This window comes from Mus musculus, chromosome 12 (genome assembly GCF_000001635.26).
Source record: "Mus musculus strain C57BL/6J chromosome 12, GRCm38.p6 C57BL/6J".
Classification (NCBI taxonomy): Eukaryota; Metazoa; Chordata; class Mammalia; order Rodentia; family Muridae; genus Mus; species Mus musculus.
This window is the reverse complement of record NC_000078.6, coordinates 59,122,220-59,139,461: the sequence shown is the minus strand read 5'-3', so window position 1 is coordinate 59,139,461 and position 17,242 is coordinate 59,122,220. Positions and strand designations below refer to the sequence as shown.

The following is a 17,242-nucleotide window of genomic DNA, read 5'->3' as shown; positions in this document are numbered from 1 at the left end:
ATTGACTGAACCTCTGAACATGTAAGCCAGACCCAATTAAATGTTCTTTTTAAGAGTTGTTTTGGTCATGGTGTCTGTTCACAACAGTAAAACCCTAACTAAGACACTCTGAAACTGGGCATGGTGACACACTCAAGTGAGATCACTTATGAATTTGAGGCTAGCTTAGTCTACAGAGCTAGTTCAGGGCTACACAAAGACAGCCCATCTCTTAAGTCTCAACACCTCCAAATGTGTCTGTTATTTGAAGACAAAGCCTTTAAATGGTAACTGGTTAAGGTAAGGCAGTTAAGATGAGCCTAACCTAAAATGACTGGTATCTAAGAGAGCATCAGAACAGAGGGAGACACAGCAAGCAAGCAGTTCTATCAACGGGACAAGGGACAGGCCACAGGTGAAGCAAAGCCCGCCTACACCTCAATCTTGGATTCCTGTTTCCAGAACTGTAACGGAGTTCACTTCTGCTTGTAAAGTGGCATTTGGTCATAGCAGGCCTAGCAAGCTAACACAAAGCCCAAGTGAACGAAGTAAATAAAGTCTCTACATGATAACAAGTAAGGATATCTTTACATCCTTGATAGGAAAAATCTCTTTAAGCAGGAAGCAAAAAACAAGAACCAGACAAATTATACCATATTAATTCTAAACCTGTCATCTTAGACACCAAACAAAATAGAAATGTAAGTCCCAGAAGATATTTGCAATCCATATAGCTAACAAAACTTATATATAATAGATACAAATTTTTTGTTTGTTATTTTATATTTTCTTTTTCAGAGCTGAGGACTGAACCCAGGGCCTTGCACTTGCTGGGCAAGTGTTCTACCACTGAGCTAAATCCCAATATAAACCAACCCCAATATAAAATGTTAAAAACAAAACAAAAACCCTGCTTCTGTATGACATAAAGGAGAAAAGGTGTGTCTTTAAAAGGGTGGAAATGGGCCAGCAAGATGGCTCAGTAAGTAGTTAAGGAGCTTGCTACCAAAACTGACTATCTGACTTCAATCTCTGGGACCCAGATGGGAAAAGGAGAGAAGTGACTATCCACGAATCCTATGACCAACCATGCATGCACACACGCACAGGCATGAGTAGACAACCATGCATGCACACACGCACAGGCATGAGTAGACAACCATGCATGCACACACGCACAGGCATGAGTAGACAACCATGCATGCACACACGCACAGGCATGAGTAGACAACCATGCATGCACACACGCACAGGCATGAGTAGACAACCATGCATGCACACACGCACAGGCATGAGTAGACAACCATGCATGCACACACGCACAGGCATGAGTAGACAACCATGCATGCACACATGCACAGGCATGAGTAGACAACCATGCATGCACACACGCACAGGCATGAGTAGACAACCATGCATGCACACATGCACAGGCATGAGTAGACACAACAATAACAATGTAAGTTTTTAACAGTGAAAAAGACTTAAAAAGGCAACTTCACAAAAAGAATATCTAAATGACCAACAAACAAATCAAGGTGCTGCACTTTGTTAGTCTGGGAAGCGATGGCTGAGACAGAGGTGAGGAGCCCCAGAACTCAGCTCTGAGCCAGCGCTCTGGAGGCAGTAAGTAACCCATGGAGAACCACTAAGTTCCAGACCCTCCCAACCACCATTACTCTCAGACATGCCTTACCTCCTTTTGAACAATGCTGACTTTGTCAAGCAGTTTACATTTTTCTTCAATTAGTGCAGAAAGCTCAAGAGCAAGTTTCTTTTCTCTCCCTAAGAAAGAAAAAGAAAATTACTGTGACTAAACTATTATAAGTTTTTAAATTATATACAGTGATAAACTCTCAAATAGAAAAAGAACAACTTACCCACATAAAATCGGCTTCGAATCTGAAACAAATGTTTAACAAAAGAATATTAAAACAAATATACCTTTGAATAAATCTAGTTGACTTCTACTCCTAACTTCTGAGGTAACAACTTCTTATGGCCTTCCTGTGAGTAAATTACCCAGAGGCATTTTATTTCTGATGAAAGCACTGCTACACAGTAGGTCTCCCAAAGGCTCTGAAGCAGCCACAGTCTAAAGACACCTGTTACTTCACACACATACTATTAAGACTCCTAATGTTAATAGCCAAAATAAAACAGTCTAAGAAATACCATGGGCTCTAGACACAGACCGACTCTACAAAACCCCGGAGCCTTTTTCTCCCTTAAGCTTCAGCGCTCAGTGAAGGAAGGATAAATCCACTTGTGACAGACAGCCCCGGGGCTAGGGCAAAAGGACCAAGAGAAACAAACAAAAGGAAGACTTACACCACCTAGAAAAGATAGAGAGACAGGGAAGAGAAGATCAAAAGGACACGATATCCTGGGATGTGTACAAACAGGAGATGTAGGAAAGGCAACATGGGGTGGAGGGACGCTTTCTGGAGGGCACAGGAAAACCATGAAGAAATCAGAAATGGAGTCAGAAGCACAAGGACCAACATCTAAAAAGAAGCCTCAGAAAGAAAAGGAGATGGTTGGACTCCCTCATAGAAAGAAAAAACAAAAAAACAAACAAAAAAAAAAAACAAAACGTAACTATGGGAATAAGCAATATAGGATCTAGGGTCTGGGACAGGGGTGTGTCTACACATCACAGCAGCAAGGGGGGTGCGCATGTGGTGGAATTAGCCATCTGATTATTAACTGAATGAGTGGCCATGTTTTTTATTCTAAATTGGGAGGTAGATACATCTGCCTGATGAAGGGGAGGAGCAGGGGGAGGGGGAGGAGGAGGAAGAGGAAGGAGAAGGAAGAAGGGTGGGGTTTTGGTACTAGTGTGTACTACCCCTACAAAGAATCCTTTAAGAGTCCTTACAAATAAAAACATTTCTCTGAATCTATATTCAGTTTCTAATAACCACATATTACCCAGAACACTATGGTCTAACTTATTTCTCTGAAATAACAATTAAGTTTCTCAATGCGCTATTTAGTCTAAAGACAAAATGAGGGCTGGAGACATGGTTCGGTGCTTAAGAGCACATGTTACTCTTGTAGAGGTCCAGGGTTCAACTCCCAACACCCACAGTAGTCACAGCCATCTGTAACTGTAGTCTCAGGGGATCCAATGGCCTCTTGTCACCTCCGTGTGTACCAGGCACACATGTGATACAGATACACATATGCAGGCAAAACATTCATACACATAAAATAAACCTTAAAAAAAAAAAGCTTGAAAACACCCAGAGTGAAAACTCTCCTAGCATGCAGTGGTTACTTACTGATCGGAAGCCTCGCCACAGAAACAAGACCACGGCAAGCAGTCCAACGGAAAGCACACATACTGCCAATTCCAACGAAAAACCACTGGGATTAAAGTCTGCTCTCATATCTTCAGGCAATGCTGCCACAACCTTCAAGACAAAGGGAGATAAGCCCATAACCAAGTATCTTCCACAGTACTATTACTATTACAAAGACAGGTACAGGCGGCTGAGGTCAGCTCTATGAATATGAAGCAGGCTACCATCTAATACGAGGTATTTCTGCCTCTGACCACTTTCTTCTGGCAACTTACAATTGCTCTCACTGGGTGAAGAGCAACAGTGTGGTGAAACAAGGAATTATGAAGAGGTTGCTCAGAGCTTAACTCAGGAAGGTACAAGGATACGGAGAATGCCAAGAAAAGATTATCAGTCAGTGACCGGAGGAGGGGAGTGGCGGGTGTTTCTTGACTCCAAACTCCTATTTTATCTATACGCATGGAGGGAAAAGTGGCTTTCATTTGCCTGATATAACTGTCATCTCCGAGTCTTACTCCCTCCGTCTGCTAACATAGGCCTAGTCCTGGAAGCTTCTAGCCTCTGTACAATCATATCTAGGCCTAGAATGTTTTCAGCCTCTGAGACTTGTTGAATAAGCTCACCCCTTCCTAGTTCTTTCTGATCTCTGGCTTTCTGGTTCAACTCAGCCATTCTGGCTCAAACTCCTCTCCAAGATGACTGATTCAATATAACTTCTCTCTCCACCTCTGACTGAATTGTTCTGTTTGGCCTCAAACTAACTTTAGCGATACATTCTAATTTTCTGGCTCCTTCTTTTTCTGGCTTGTTCTGTCCTCACGGGTATCTAGTTTGTTCTCTCTATCAACAAGCTCTCTCTGTACAACTGTCCTGGTAAAACTGCCTTCTTCCCCTTTTTTCTCTTTGTCCTGCTTTCTCTTAAGCAGCTTCTCTCTCCTCGCTCTTCCTGTGAGAGCTGGGCAGATCCTATTCTGTCAAATCTTTCTCTGGTTCTTCACTTTGTCTGCCACTCAATTAGACATCACTTTCAAACATGGGTGCTTCCTTCTACAAACTAACTTTATCTTCGTTGTTTAGGATAAAAGATGTACGCTAAGGGTGAGTCTGTATTCCAGCCAGAGAGATTGAAGGTGTGTGCTAAGGCTGAGCTGAATTATAACTCGAAAGAGATTTTTGTTTTTTTCAGTAAATTGAAAGTAAATTGATCACAAGTTTCACAGTGTGATCAAATATCCTGCAATACAGCTGGGCATGGTGGCGCACGCCTTTAATCCCAGCACTCGGGAGGCAGAGGCAGGTGGATTTCTGAGTTTGAGGCCAGCCTGGTCTACAGAGTGAGTTCCAGGACAGCCAGGGCTACACAGAGAAACCCTGTCTCGAGAAAACAAAAAAATCCTGCAATACATTGGGTTTGACAAAAAATTTCTCTACAGGGAGACACACAGCTCTGCAGTTTGCTGGGTGGGAACAGGGAGAGTAGTCATAAAACAACGGATGGAGCTTTGACTGTGAGATTTGAATCCTTCCCTCCTATCTCTCCTTGAGTTAAAATAATGCAGGTTTGATCACAAGGCCAGATAATCAGTAGAAACAGCTGTTCCCACCATCTCTTTCCCCCACCCCCTTAAAGCCCCTTACAGTATAGGCCTCACTACATTCCTTCTGAAAGGCTCTTCTACGCCATACCACTTAAGGCTCTTTGAGAAAGAACTCAAGAAATGATCAGGCTTGATTCTCTTCAGCCGTCAGCACAGACCAGGTAGACCCTCCACAGCCATCTTCCTCTGGGAGCCTGACAAACACACACACACACACACACACACAACCCCTCTAATAGTTACTCTTTTTAAAATCTATTTTTAGCTATTGTGTCTACACAGACTTCCTCCAAGTTGCTATCTAGTTTATTAACATAATGTTACAAAAAGCATGTAATATTATGTCTTTTTTTAATCCCTGTATCTTTATCCTTCTTTTTTTCAGCTGTGACTCCAGACAGGATCCAGAGAGGAGGTGTGGAGCCTCTTCTCTGGGTTTGATGGAGAGTTCCTTTACCCTTCTGTGTTAGCCTCTTAAAGTACAGTGTCAACCTTAAAAGGGCACAGGAAAGGGTGAAAAGTCTTTATCCTACTCTGTCTCTCTTCTTTACTTCAGACAGCACTGCAGAAAAATGTGGTCTCATACCCCCAAGCAATGGTAACAGCATCTGCCTCTAGGATCCCGAGGACAGATACTCAAGAGAAGGCAAGTATTGCCATCATCCCTCCCCACGGACTAGGACTGTAACCGACTGTATAACGGAGACCGCTTCACACTGCTCCTGAAACACTCTTGCACACCATGCAGCTCAAGGCTTGCAGCTGATTACATAGTTCGCCTCTTCCTGGGTGAGCTCAAAAAACTTCCTCCCTCAGTGGCCCCAGATTCTAACTGGTCAAAAACAAGTGGCGTGACAACTGTGATATCTGATTTAAAAAAAAAAAACAAAAAACTTTAAGACAAAAACTGTTACTAAGAAAAAGGATGACCGCAAAAGCTAGCTCATTCTTAAGATAAAGGTCATATTTTACCCAACAAGAGAACCACAAAATGAAATAAAGGAAAAAAAAAAAAAAACCAAAACAGATAATTCGTCAATAGTCGTTAGGGATTTCAAGATCTCACTTTCAATGAGTCAGCATAAAGACAGAAGACTTGAAACAACACTACAAACCAACCAGACCTTACATACTAACAAAATCCCACAAAACAATAGCAGAAAACACGTTCTCAGCTGTACACACAAGGGTCTTCACAACCAAGCCATACATCAAGCTAAAATAAAGCTCCATATACTTTTAAAATGTAAAATCACACAGCCGAGCCCAGAGAGATGAGTGAACAGTGAAGTGCATTTACTGCTACTGCAAAGGACCAGAGATCACAAGGTTCCCAAAATCCACGGCAGGCCATTCCCAACCACCTACCTGTGACTCCAGCTCCAGGGTATCTGATGCCCTCTTCTGGCCTCCTCGGCCACCTAAACTCACATGTGCGCGCTCACTGAACCTAGAGCTCACCTACTGTTTGCTAAGCTGGTGAGCAGTGACCCCCTGGGATTCCCCTGCACACACCTCCAACCAGTGCTAGAGTTAGAGGTCCCCGAAGCCTAGCACTGTGTATGCAGGCTCCAACTCCAGGTATCTCCTCGGGGCACTAATTGTTGATTTCAATGAAGGAAGAGGTATTGATTGAAAATTCTCTCTCATCTACAATATATGATTCTCTTCCCATAAACCCCATCTCAATAACTACTGGCACAGCCAGAAATTTAGGAGTATTCTAGATTTTCTCCACTACCCACCCCTCTCCACAACTAATCGAGAAGTTATACCCATTTCAGCTCTTCCTAGTTCCCCATTTAGGACCAAACTTCTGTATCCCTGCCTCAGTCATTTCTCATTTCCTGTTTTGAGTTTTGTTCCCTGACATCTAGGCTACATGCATACTACTACCAAGAAAATCTATAGTAGCCAAAATACTGAAAAGCCTTCAAGGGCTCTACTGTACCCCACAGCAGTCCTTGGGACCCACCTGTCTACAGCATGCATCATTTCACGTCCCATCCTTGGCTCACTTTATCCTCTGAGCAGCAGAGTATGTTATTTGCTCAGCCTCTTAAGACTTTCCCAACCTCCAAGAATATGCATACAATCTCTCCGTCTCCTTGCTTAGTATGTGTGCTACTATGGACTAGTTGTGTGTCTTCTTTCCTTTAAAAGACAGCTGGATGCCAGTGGCAAAATCCTTAGTTCATTTAGAACCTCCACAGAACTTTTTCATTCATGGGCGGGTGCCCTCACTACACTACACTTGGATAAATAAAAGAAACACCTTCATGTCAACACTACTTTAAGTTCACAAAACAAGAAGATAACCCGAATTGGTTAATCAGAACAGCTGCAATATTTAAATGGTCTTAAAAAAAATACAATGCAGTTTTCTAAAACTCTGTATGTGTGTGGGGGGGGGGGGGTGTCTCGAAATATTATCAACAACAACAAAACACCTACAAACACTAAAGGAAAAAAACCTTTGCCACCTGATTACAAAATAAAACAGGAAAAAAAAATGTACTTTAGCTCCTGAGCGCTCACTATCTCTAGAGTTTACAAGAACACCTTTTACATTAACAACGCGAAAAGAGGTAGAACGCTATGGTTAAAGCATTTCAGAAGGGCATTCTTTACTGGGGGAAAATAATGCAGAATTAAAATCTCAGTTCCGGCCCCAGCTTAGGCGTCCGCTTGAGACAAGAAGTTTCATCACTAAGAAACTCCAGTTTCCGGCAGTCAGAAGAACCACGTGTAACTGACCCCCTGTTCAAAATAAATGACGTCCGACTTTGGGGTCGGGAACAAAAACACGCTCTCCTTTGGGACGTCCACAATGCCTTCCCAATCCCGGGGCCCCTTTTCCCCCCGCGGCGAGCAGCGGCCGAGTACAGGCCGGGCGAGCGCGCTGGAGCTCCGGCTTCCCTGCCGCAGCTGCTCGGCCGCCCCGGGCCCACGGCTCCCGAGCCAGAACTCACCCAGCGCAGCTGCTCCAGAACCCGCCGCGCGCAACCCGCCGCCGCCCCAGGCCCGGCCATCTCCGCGCCCACGGGCGGAGGCCTCGCAGCCGGCCCGCCGGCCAGCAGCAGGCCCGACGCGATCGGGGCAGCGCTGGGAACGCGAACGCACTAGCGGCCGGCGCATACCACTGCGGCCCTGCGGGGGGAGCCCGCGTCGCACCCCCACCACCCCGGCCTTGGTCTCGCCGGCGCGGCGGAGACGCCCCTTCTACTGCACGAGCTCCGCGGCCACGTCCGCGCTCGACCTTAAAGGGCCCACGCACCGCTCCCCGGCCTCCAACTTCGGAGCACGAGGAGCCGGAGCGTGCGGCTGCCGCCTTCCACCCCGGGACCTAAGGCTCAGTCCCGGGGTGAAAAAAGTCCCGCCACCCGAGCTCCCAACGCGCCCACGTCCACGAGCAGACGCCACGAGCGTCTAGAGCCTGAGCCCCACACTGTCGTACCCCGGGGGACCCCTCAGTCACAGAGACGCCGGCCTCCGCCATAATTGTGGCCAGAAAAATGGCCCGCGACGCACGAGCCCACGCGTCCTGCTTTGCGAGTCCGCACTTCGGACTCTGGACACGAAGGCGTCCGGGTCAACTGTGTGGTCTGGTCAGAGTTTAACCTGTCCTGGGCGAGCACACGTCGGTCCTCGTCGGGCCAGCCTTCGGGTTCGCTCGCTCGCCGGGGTCCACCTGGTGGGCGCTGGCCAGGCGCCCCAGTCTGAAACTGCATTAGCCCTAGGGACCGGGGTGCCAGATGGAGCCCGTGTGCACTCCTGCTCGACCCGAGGAGTTCGCACAAAAGAACTAAATGTAGCAGCTTGTCCTCTAAATTTAGGGCCCTATTTTTAGAGCCATTGCACGAAGTCCTGAGAGAGAGGGTTTGAAACGTAAGGTTTAAAAGATAACCTGTCTTCTATGTCTTCTTTACCTACATGATCATTCTTATCCAAACTATCTAACGCAAGTCTTCAGAGAAGAAACTCAAAAAGCAGCAGCCTCCCAAGAGAACTTGATAAAAATCATAAACCTTTGTAAATTTCCCTTACAGTAAACACATCTCTTTCGTGCCACAAGCACTCACACACAAAATCAGAAACAGCCACGGTTGCAGCCAGTGACTACTAAGACCAAACTGAGGCCTAAGTTCTTTGCCACATCACCCTAGGGAGTTTCAGAAACTGCTTCTATCAGGAGATAGCAGAAGTTGCTCAATCCTCCTGTTTTGAGGTAGTGCCCAACTTCTGCACATGTTGGACTGTGTTGAAATCAGCTTATGTGAATATGAAAGTCAGGAAAGAAGTGTGCTTAAGTTTTTTTAGAAATTTCAGAGATGTTTAAGGTTCCGTTAGGATACTATATTAAATACAAATTTTACAGTGGGTCTTAGCATACTTAACAGGCTCTACAATCTTATTGGGCTGTTAAGATTTGTAAACAGAAAACATTTGCTTTGCTCAGTCTGTCTTCCTTATGTTAATCTATGGCCCTTTCCAAAGGTCAATAGTTATCATCACAAATGCTAAAAGCATAAATGAGACAAGTGAAGTTCTAAAAGAAAGAAAAAAAAAAGAAAAAAAAAAAAAACCAAGCACACCTAAAGCAAACAAATAGTAAACTTGACAATCAGTGCAATTCCCAAGTCTAACTTGTGACTGCATTACTGGCGAGTAGACACTTACCTCCTCACCCAGACCTTCCAATTCCATGTCCTAGGACATTCATGTTAAAACACCCGGACATGTAACTAAAGCTCTCCTGACTACTTCAGATCCTTGAGAAAGAGTCCAGATTTTAATACCTTCTGCACTCCCGTTTCCACACAGAGTGTGATCCTGTTTTGACGCTGTAACAGAGGGGTACTATAGGTGGAGCTGTGACTACCAACCCGTAATCCAATTTCAGGGACCTCATAACTTGTTAAATGTATGTGTGCACACATGCCTGCACATATGCATTTTTTTCAAATATCGTACATATTACACATTAAAATCCACAATCGGAAAGGAAAATCCTAAGATTGCAACCGCTGAAACACTGAAAATTTTATTCTAGTCTATTCATAGTGAGTTCATAATTTCTACCAAGGGAACGATATTCAAAGACGGTTTTCCATAAGAAAGCATGAGGTTTTATTATCTTATAAAGGGCCTTCTTTCAAGGAAATAAACAGCAAATGTTATTAGTGTTCATAACTATGGAAAAATATCCAGGGACACTAGACACTTGCTAACCAGAACACCTAGTCCACGGACTAGAAACCAGTTTCCCTCATGAAGGCCCTATGTCAACGCTGTAAGGACTAGCCACTCCCACTTAGGTAGGCACTGGTGTTACACACATAAGCACTCCTCTCTGGGAGGAAAATCAACAAGTTGTGCCACATTGCTATTCTCTGAGTCTTCGGTGTAAGAGTTCTCAGAACGTATTGAATCAGGAGCTACCTGTTGAACAGGAGCTGGGCAGTTTCCGAGCTGATTACTAATGAAGCATTCAGGGGAAGAGAAGATGGGTGCTAGAACTTCGTGAGGCTCCTCCGCTATAAGATAAAGTTGCTAAGAAGCTGTGGGTGCTTCTAGTTCCCAAGTGAGACCAGGAAGAAGCCTCTACACATAATCTACCTGAAATACGAATTACTTACAACAGTCACCTCAGATATTAGAGAAGAAGAAAAAAGAACCCCTTTCACTCAAAATTAACTGGAAAATTGCTCCAAATTTTGTTTGTTTGTTTGTTTGTTTACTGAAGCTTTTCAGATCTATGCCATACGTGCGTCAAAGCTGTGCCCAGATTGCTAGATTTCAGGTGTGTTAGAAACTCTTCAGAACATCTAGTCCAATGATTATGGGCTGACGGCCCGAGAGAAGGCAAGCTGTCGGAGTGCACAGAGTGTACTTAAACCGTACAAGTCTGCGTTCCTCTGCTGTGTCAGGTTGAGCCCCAGTTCACCGCACTAGAGACGTCTAGACTGCAATCTTTCAGTGTTCAAGGGAATCCGAAATTTTTAAATGAACTCACATTTTAGAAATTGACAGTTGGCCTGAGGTGGGGAGGGGAAGAGTGTGTGTGTGTGTGTGTGTGTGTGTGTGTGTGTACTGTTTCTTGTTACCATTGTTTTCAGTGCTGGGGAATTAAACCCATAGACTTCTCCTCCACTGAGCTACATCACCAGCCCAACAATACCTTTTGCGGGGGTTGTTTGTTTGTTTGTTTGTTTGTTTGAGACAGGGTTTCCATATGTAGTCCCAACTGTCCTAGAACTTGCTCTGTAGACCAGGCTGACCTCAAACTCAGAGAGTTCCACCTGCCTCTGTCTCCTGGATGCTGGGGCTTATAGGTGTGCATCACCACCACCCAGGCAAAGAGTATTTCAACAGAAAACTGAAGACTTCATTCTGACTAGCTATTAACATTAGTACTAATTTTTCTCCTAACCTGACTGACATTTATAATCATCTTTAAGACTGAGTCATACCAAAATAAAAAATAAAAAAAAAAGTAATGATCTTTCTGGATCTTTTTATTTTATAATACCTATTTTGTATAACCTAACAAAGAAAATTAAATGAGAAGGGGCTTCTTAAAGAACATGATGAAGTCAGGCATGGTCGCTCATGCCTGTAATACCAGCACGTAGAGGATGAGGCGGGGGATCTGACAGAGCCACAGTTTGAGAACAGCCTGTGGTACAAAGAGCACTCCAGCCCAGCTGAGACCCTGTCTCAAAAAAGACAGGAAGGAAGGAAGGCAAAAGGAAGGAGGAAGAAGGAAAAGGAAGGTAGGTTCTAGGAAGTGGTAGCATATGGCTTTAGTCCCTGCACTCAGAAAGCAGAGTCAGGTGGATCTCTGAGTTTGAGACCACCCTGGTCTACAGAGCAAGTGGACAACCAGGGCTACACAGAGAAACCCTGCCTCAAAAACTGAAAAACAAAGCCGGGCGTGGTGGCACACGCCTTTAATCCCAGCACTCGGGAGGCAGAGGCAGGCAATATTTCTGAGTTCAAGGCCAGCCTGGTCTACAAAGTGAGTTCCAGGACAGCCAGGGCTATACAGAGAAACCCTGTCTCGAAAAACAAAAAACAAAAAACAAAAAAACAAAAACAAAAACAAAAAAAAAAGAAAAGAAAGAAAGAAAAACAAAACAAAAAGAAGAGAAAGAATGAAAGGAAGGAAGGGAGGGAGGGAGGAAGGGAGGAAGGAAGGAAGGAAGGAAGGAAGGAAGGAAGGAAGGAAGGAAGGAAGAAGTTAAGGAAGAAAAAAAAAAGGAAATATATTAGGTAGTTTCCAAAAAAGTTGTTCAGTTAGTGGTACTACCATATACTTAGCTAGCTACAAACATTGTAACTATCTTACTTTTCTCTTTAATTCTTGCTAAAACAAATCAATTACTACATCCAATGACCCCTATCTACAAGTTAGACCCCTATCCAAATGGTTCCTCCACTCATTTCAACCACTACCACCATATGTTGGGCCAGAGGTTTAAAAGTGTGACTAGTGGACCAAGTAGAGCTCATACACTCTTTTGGCAGACCTATACAGCATTGTTCGTTTTTAGGTAGAGTCCCAGTGTGTAGCCTTGGCTGGCCTGGAACTCCGTAATTCATAGAACTCACAGAGATCCTTTCACCTCTACATCCCAAGTGCTGTGATCAAAGACCACACCAAGCTGGCATTTTTTGTTTGTTTGTTTTGTTTTGTTTTGTTTTTTTGAGACAGGGTTTCTCTGTGTAGCCCTGGCTGTCCTGGAACTCACTCTGTAGACCAGGCTGGTCTTGAACTCAGAAATCTGCCTGCCTCTGTTTCCCAAGTGCTAGGATTAAAGGTGTGTGCCACCACTGCCAGCTGGCATTATTTTTAAGATGAGTATTTGCCAGCATTAAAAAATGAGACAAAGGCCAGGCATGGGAGCAGATATCTCTAATCCCAGTACTTGGGAGGCAGGGGTGAGTGGATTTCTAGGAGTTTCAGGCCAACCTGATCTGCATAGTACATTCTAGGACAGCCAGAGATATGTAATCTTAATCTGATTCTCATGTACCTATGAAATCTTCCCTATTCCGCCAAGATGAACCACCTATGTATAGTTCACAAAAAAGTCATGTTCCCTTCTACTTCATGAGTGTTAAAAATGTTATCTCCACTACAGTATGTCCATCTTTTCTTGCTTTTGCTAACTCTAATTTTCATTCAGTATTAGGTCAAATATGCTCCCCTCTAGGACACGTTTAGCCTCCTTTGCCCACACTTTCTACCTAAGCCACCTCCTGGGCAGACCCTGTGGTAGGGCCCTCTGACTCTTATACTCCAATATTACAATAGTTCTTTTTCCTACCTACATTTTCCAATGAGCTCCCAGAAAGCAACCTACAAAGTAAATGAGCAGATAAAATGCCTCCTCTATTATCTTGGAGGTAACAGTAAAGAAGTTTGCAAAAGATTTCTTGTGTGCAAAATGCTAAAGTGAGGCTATATCTCACTTAGTAATAAGTTTCTGCTGTTGTTTTGTTTGTTGTTTTGTTTTGTTTTGTTGAGACAGGGTTTCTCTGTGTAGCCCTGGTAGTCCTGAAACTCAATCTATAGACCCGACTGGCCTCAAACTCACAAAGTTATGTCTGCCTCTGCCTCCCAAGTGTTGGGATTAAAGGTGTGTGCCACCACCACAAGGCTAACATTTTTAAGACACATTTATTTTTATTTTATGAGAGTATTTTGCCTGCAAATATGTGTGTGCCTGGTGCTGGCACTAGAAGAGGGTGCTGGATCCTCTGCACCTGGAGTTACAGGTGATTGTGGTTAAGGCCTAGGTGAAATGTTAAGGCCTTGGTAACTCTTAACTGTCTTGCCTGCCATCTTGTGCTGTTACTAAGGTCATAAGGAAACTTTCTCATGCCCAAGTTGATTGTACATTCTGTTATATTCCGTGCTCTTGAACTTCACAGCATAAGTCAGTTAGAACTCCTTTGTATAGTTACCCACAATAAGCTTGGACCGGAACCAACCACCCAGCAGCACTTCCTGCACCTGTGAATAAGCTTTTAAGGTATATGCTTTTATAAGCTGCTCCTGGGATGGATCCCAACATAAAAGAAACACCTGCACCAATGTAAGAAACCATTTGGAACAAGACTTTCATCTTGAGTAGGGGTTGAGTAAAATTTAAGTTCCCAAGACCTCCCTGGGAACTGACATCCTACTCGGCAGAAGGAGGCATGTGCATGGCTAACTGACATCCTGGTTGACAAGTTAAGGCATGGATGTTAGACAAGACAAGTACCCTGCCATAGTTGAATACCCCAACAATGGGAGCAGTATAACAAAGACATGTCCCTAAGGAAATCCCCTATCACTAAATCACGATTGGTGCAATAACTTGGCACAGATGTTTGTGGACTGTAGGCTTAAAAGCCCTGTGGGATCTTAACTGAAGGCCATGATTCAGCTCCCAAGTCTGACCTATAGCCCTGATCGATCAGTCTTGGGGTGTATACTCAATAAACTCTCCCTGTCTGACTGAGATCTGTGTTCATGTGGTTTGTGAGGCAGCTCCTGAAACCCAACAATTGTAACTTGTGGGTGCCAAGAACTGAACCCAGGTCCCCTGCAAGAACAGCAAGTGCTTTTAACCACTGAGCCATCTCTCTAGTGCCCCCTCTCTTTATTGAGATGGAGTTTCATTGTGTGGCACCAGCAACTCCAACTCAATCCTCTTGCCTCTACTTCTCAGATGCTGGTACTGCAGGAGTATACCACATCTAGCTGATAATCACATTAGCAACAAGTGAGAAATGTGAGCAGAACTTGGAGCTTTTGCTATAGTGAAGTTAAGTATTACAGTACTATTTGTTTTCTTATTCTTTTTTTTTTTACATTTTTTATTAGGTATTTAGCTCATTTACATTTCCAATGCTATACCAAAAGTTCCCCATAGCCACCCACCCCCACTCCCCTACCTACCCACTCCCCCTTTTTGGCCCTGGCGTTCCCCTGTACTGGGGCATATAAAGTTTGCATGTCCAATGGGCCTCTCTTTCCAGTGATGGCCGACTAGGCCATCTTTTGATACATATGCAGCTAGGGTCAAGAGCTCCGGGGTACTGGTTAGTTCATAATGTTGTTCCACCTATAAGGTTGCAGATCCCTTTAGCTCCTTGGCTACTTTCTCTAGCTCCTCCATTGGGAGCCCTGTGATCTATCCATTAGCTGACTGTGAGCATCCACTTCTGTGTTTGCTAGGCCCTGGCATAGTCTCACAAGAGACAGCTACATCTGGGTCCTTTCAATAAAATCTTGCTAGTGTATGCAATGGTGTCAGCATTTGGATGCTGATTATGGGGTGGATCCCTGGATATGGCAGTATCTACATGGTCCATCCTTTCATCTCAGCTCCAAACTTTGTCTCTGTAACTCCTTCCATGGGTGTTTTGTTCCCAATTCTAAGGAGGGGCATAGTGTCCACACTTCAGTCTTCATTCTTCTTGAGTTTCATGTGTTTAGCAAATTGTATCTTATATCTTGGGTATCCTAGGTTTTGGGCTAATATCCACTTATCAGTGAGTACATATTGTGTGAGTTCCTTTGTGAATGTGTTACCTCACTCAGGATGATGCCCTCCAGGTCCATCCATTTGGCTAGGAATTTCATAAATTCATTCTTTTTAATAGCTGAGTAGTACTCCATTGTGTAGATGTACCACATTTTCTGTATCCATTCCTCTGTTGAGGGGCATCTGGGTTCTTTCCAGCTTCTGGCTATTATAAATAAGGCTGCTATGAACATAGTTGAGCATGTGTCCTTCTTACCTGTTGGGGCATCTTCTGGATATATGCCCAGGAGAGGTATTGCTGGGTCCTCTGGTAGTACTATGTCCAATTTTCTGAGGAACCGCCAGACTGATTTCCAGAGTGGTTGTACAAGCCTGCAATCCCACCAACAATGGAGGAGTGTTCCTCTTTCTCCACATCCACGCCAACATCTGCTGTCACCTGAATTTTTTATCTTAGCCATTCTGACTGGTGTGAGGTGGAATCTCAGGGTTGTTTTGATTTGCATTTCCCTGATGATTAAGGATGTTGAACATTTTTTCAGGTGCTTCTCTGCCATTCGGTATTCCTCAGGTGAGAATTCTTTGTTCAGTTCTGAGCCCCATTTTTTTAATGGGGTTATTTCATTTTCTGAAGTCCACCTTCTTGAGTTCTTTATATATGTTGGATATTAGTCCCCTATCTGATTTAGGATAGGTAAAAATCCTTTCCCAATCTGTTGGTGGTCTTTTTGTCTTATTGACGATGTCTTTTGCCTTGCAGAAACTTTGGAGTTTCATTAGGTCCCATTTGTCAATTCTCGATCTTACAGCACAAGCCATTGCTGTTCTGTTCAGGAATTTTTCCCCTGTGCCCATATCTTCAAGGCTTTTCCCCACTTTCTCCTCTATAAGTTTCAGTGTCTCTGGTTTTATGTGAAGTTCCTTGATCCACTTAGATTTGACCTTAGTACAAGGAGATAAGTATGGATCGATTCGCATTCTTCTACACGATAACAACCAGTTGTGCCAGCACCAATTGTTGAAAATGCTGTCTTTCTTCCACTGGATGGTTTTAGCTCCCTTGTCGAAGATCAAGTGACAATAGGTGTGTGGGTTCATTTCTGGGTCTTCAATTCTGTTCCATTGGTCTACTTGTCTGTCACTATACCAGTACCATGCAGTTTTTATAACAATTGCTCTGTAGTAAAGCTTTAGGTCAGGCATGGTGATTCCACCAGAGGTTCTTTTATCCTTGAGAAGAGTTTTTGCTATCCTAGGTTTTTTGTTATTCCAGATGAATTTGCAAATTGCTCCTTCTAATTCCTTCAAGAATTGAGTTGGAATTTTGATGGGGATTGCATTGAATCTGTAGATTGCTTTTGGCAAGATAGCCATTTTTACAATGTTGATCCTGCCAATCCATGAGCATGGGAGATCTTTCCATCTTCTGACATCTTCTTTAATTTCTTTCTTCAGAGATTTGAAGTTTTTATCATACAGATCTTTCACTTCCTTAGTTAGAGTCACGCCAAGATATTTTATATTATTTGTGACTATTGAGAAGGGTGTTGTTTCCCTAATTTCTTTCTCAGCCTGTTTATTCTTTGTATAGAGAAAGGCCATTGACTTGTTTGAGTTAATTTTATATCCAGCTACTTCACCGAAGCTGTTTATCAGGTTTAGGAGTTCTCTGGTAGAATTTTTAGGGTCACTTATATATACTATCATATCATCTTCAAAACGTGATATTTTGACTTCCTCTTTTCCAATTTGTATCCCCTTGATCTCCTTTTGTTGTCAAATTGCTCTGGCTAATACTTCAAGTACTATGTTG

The 17,242-nt window shown here is 43.7% G+C and overlaps 1 protein-coding gene and 1 non-coding gene across 25 annotated transcripts in view; both read right to left on the bottom strand.

Annotated features, from left to right (window-relative positions):
- Nucleotides 1-17,242, bottom strand: part of Mia2 (MIA SH3 domain ER export factor 2) — a 94,639-nt gene that overhangs the window by 50,759 nt on the left and 26,638 nt on the right. For 8 of the 24 annotated variants that reach the window (XM_030246785.1, XM_030246782.1, XM_030246786.1 and 5 more), the window contains exons 7-9: nt 3,267-3,398; nt 1,860-1,881; nt 1,676-1,764 (exon numbers count right to left, since the gene is read on the bottom strand). In XM_030246785.1, the coding sequence (XP_030102645.1) occupies nt 1,676-1,764; nt 1,860-1,881; nt 3,267-3,398 (243 nt within the window). Of the gene's footprint in view, nt 1-1,675; nt 1,765-1,859; nt 1,882-3,266; nt 3,399-7,857; nt 8,177-8,342; nt 8,675-9,565; nt 9,738-17,242 lie in introns of those variants that run through there. The other 16 variants (XM_006515679.3, XM_030246793.1, XM_006515680.3 and 13 more) reach the window with 11 other exon arrangements.
- Gm24233 lies at nt 5,269-5,390 on the bottom strand. Its single transcript, XR_003950369.1, has one exon. It is a non-coding gene; the product is annotated as a small nucleolar RNA SNORA26 (small nucleolar RNA).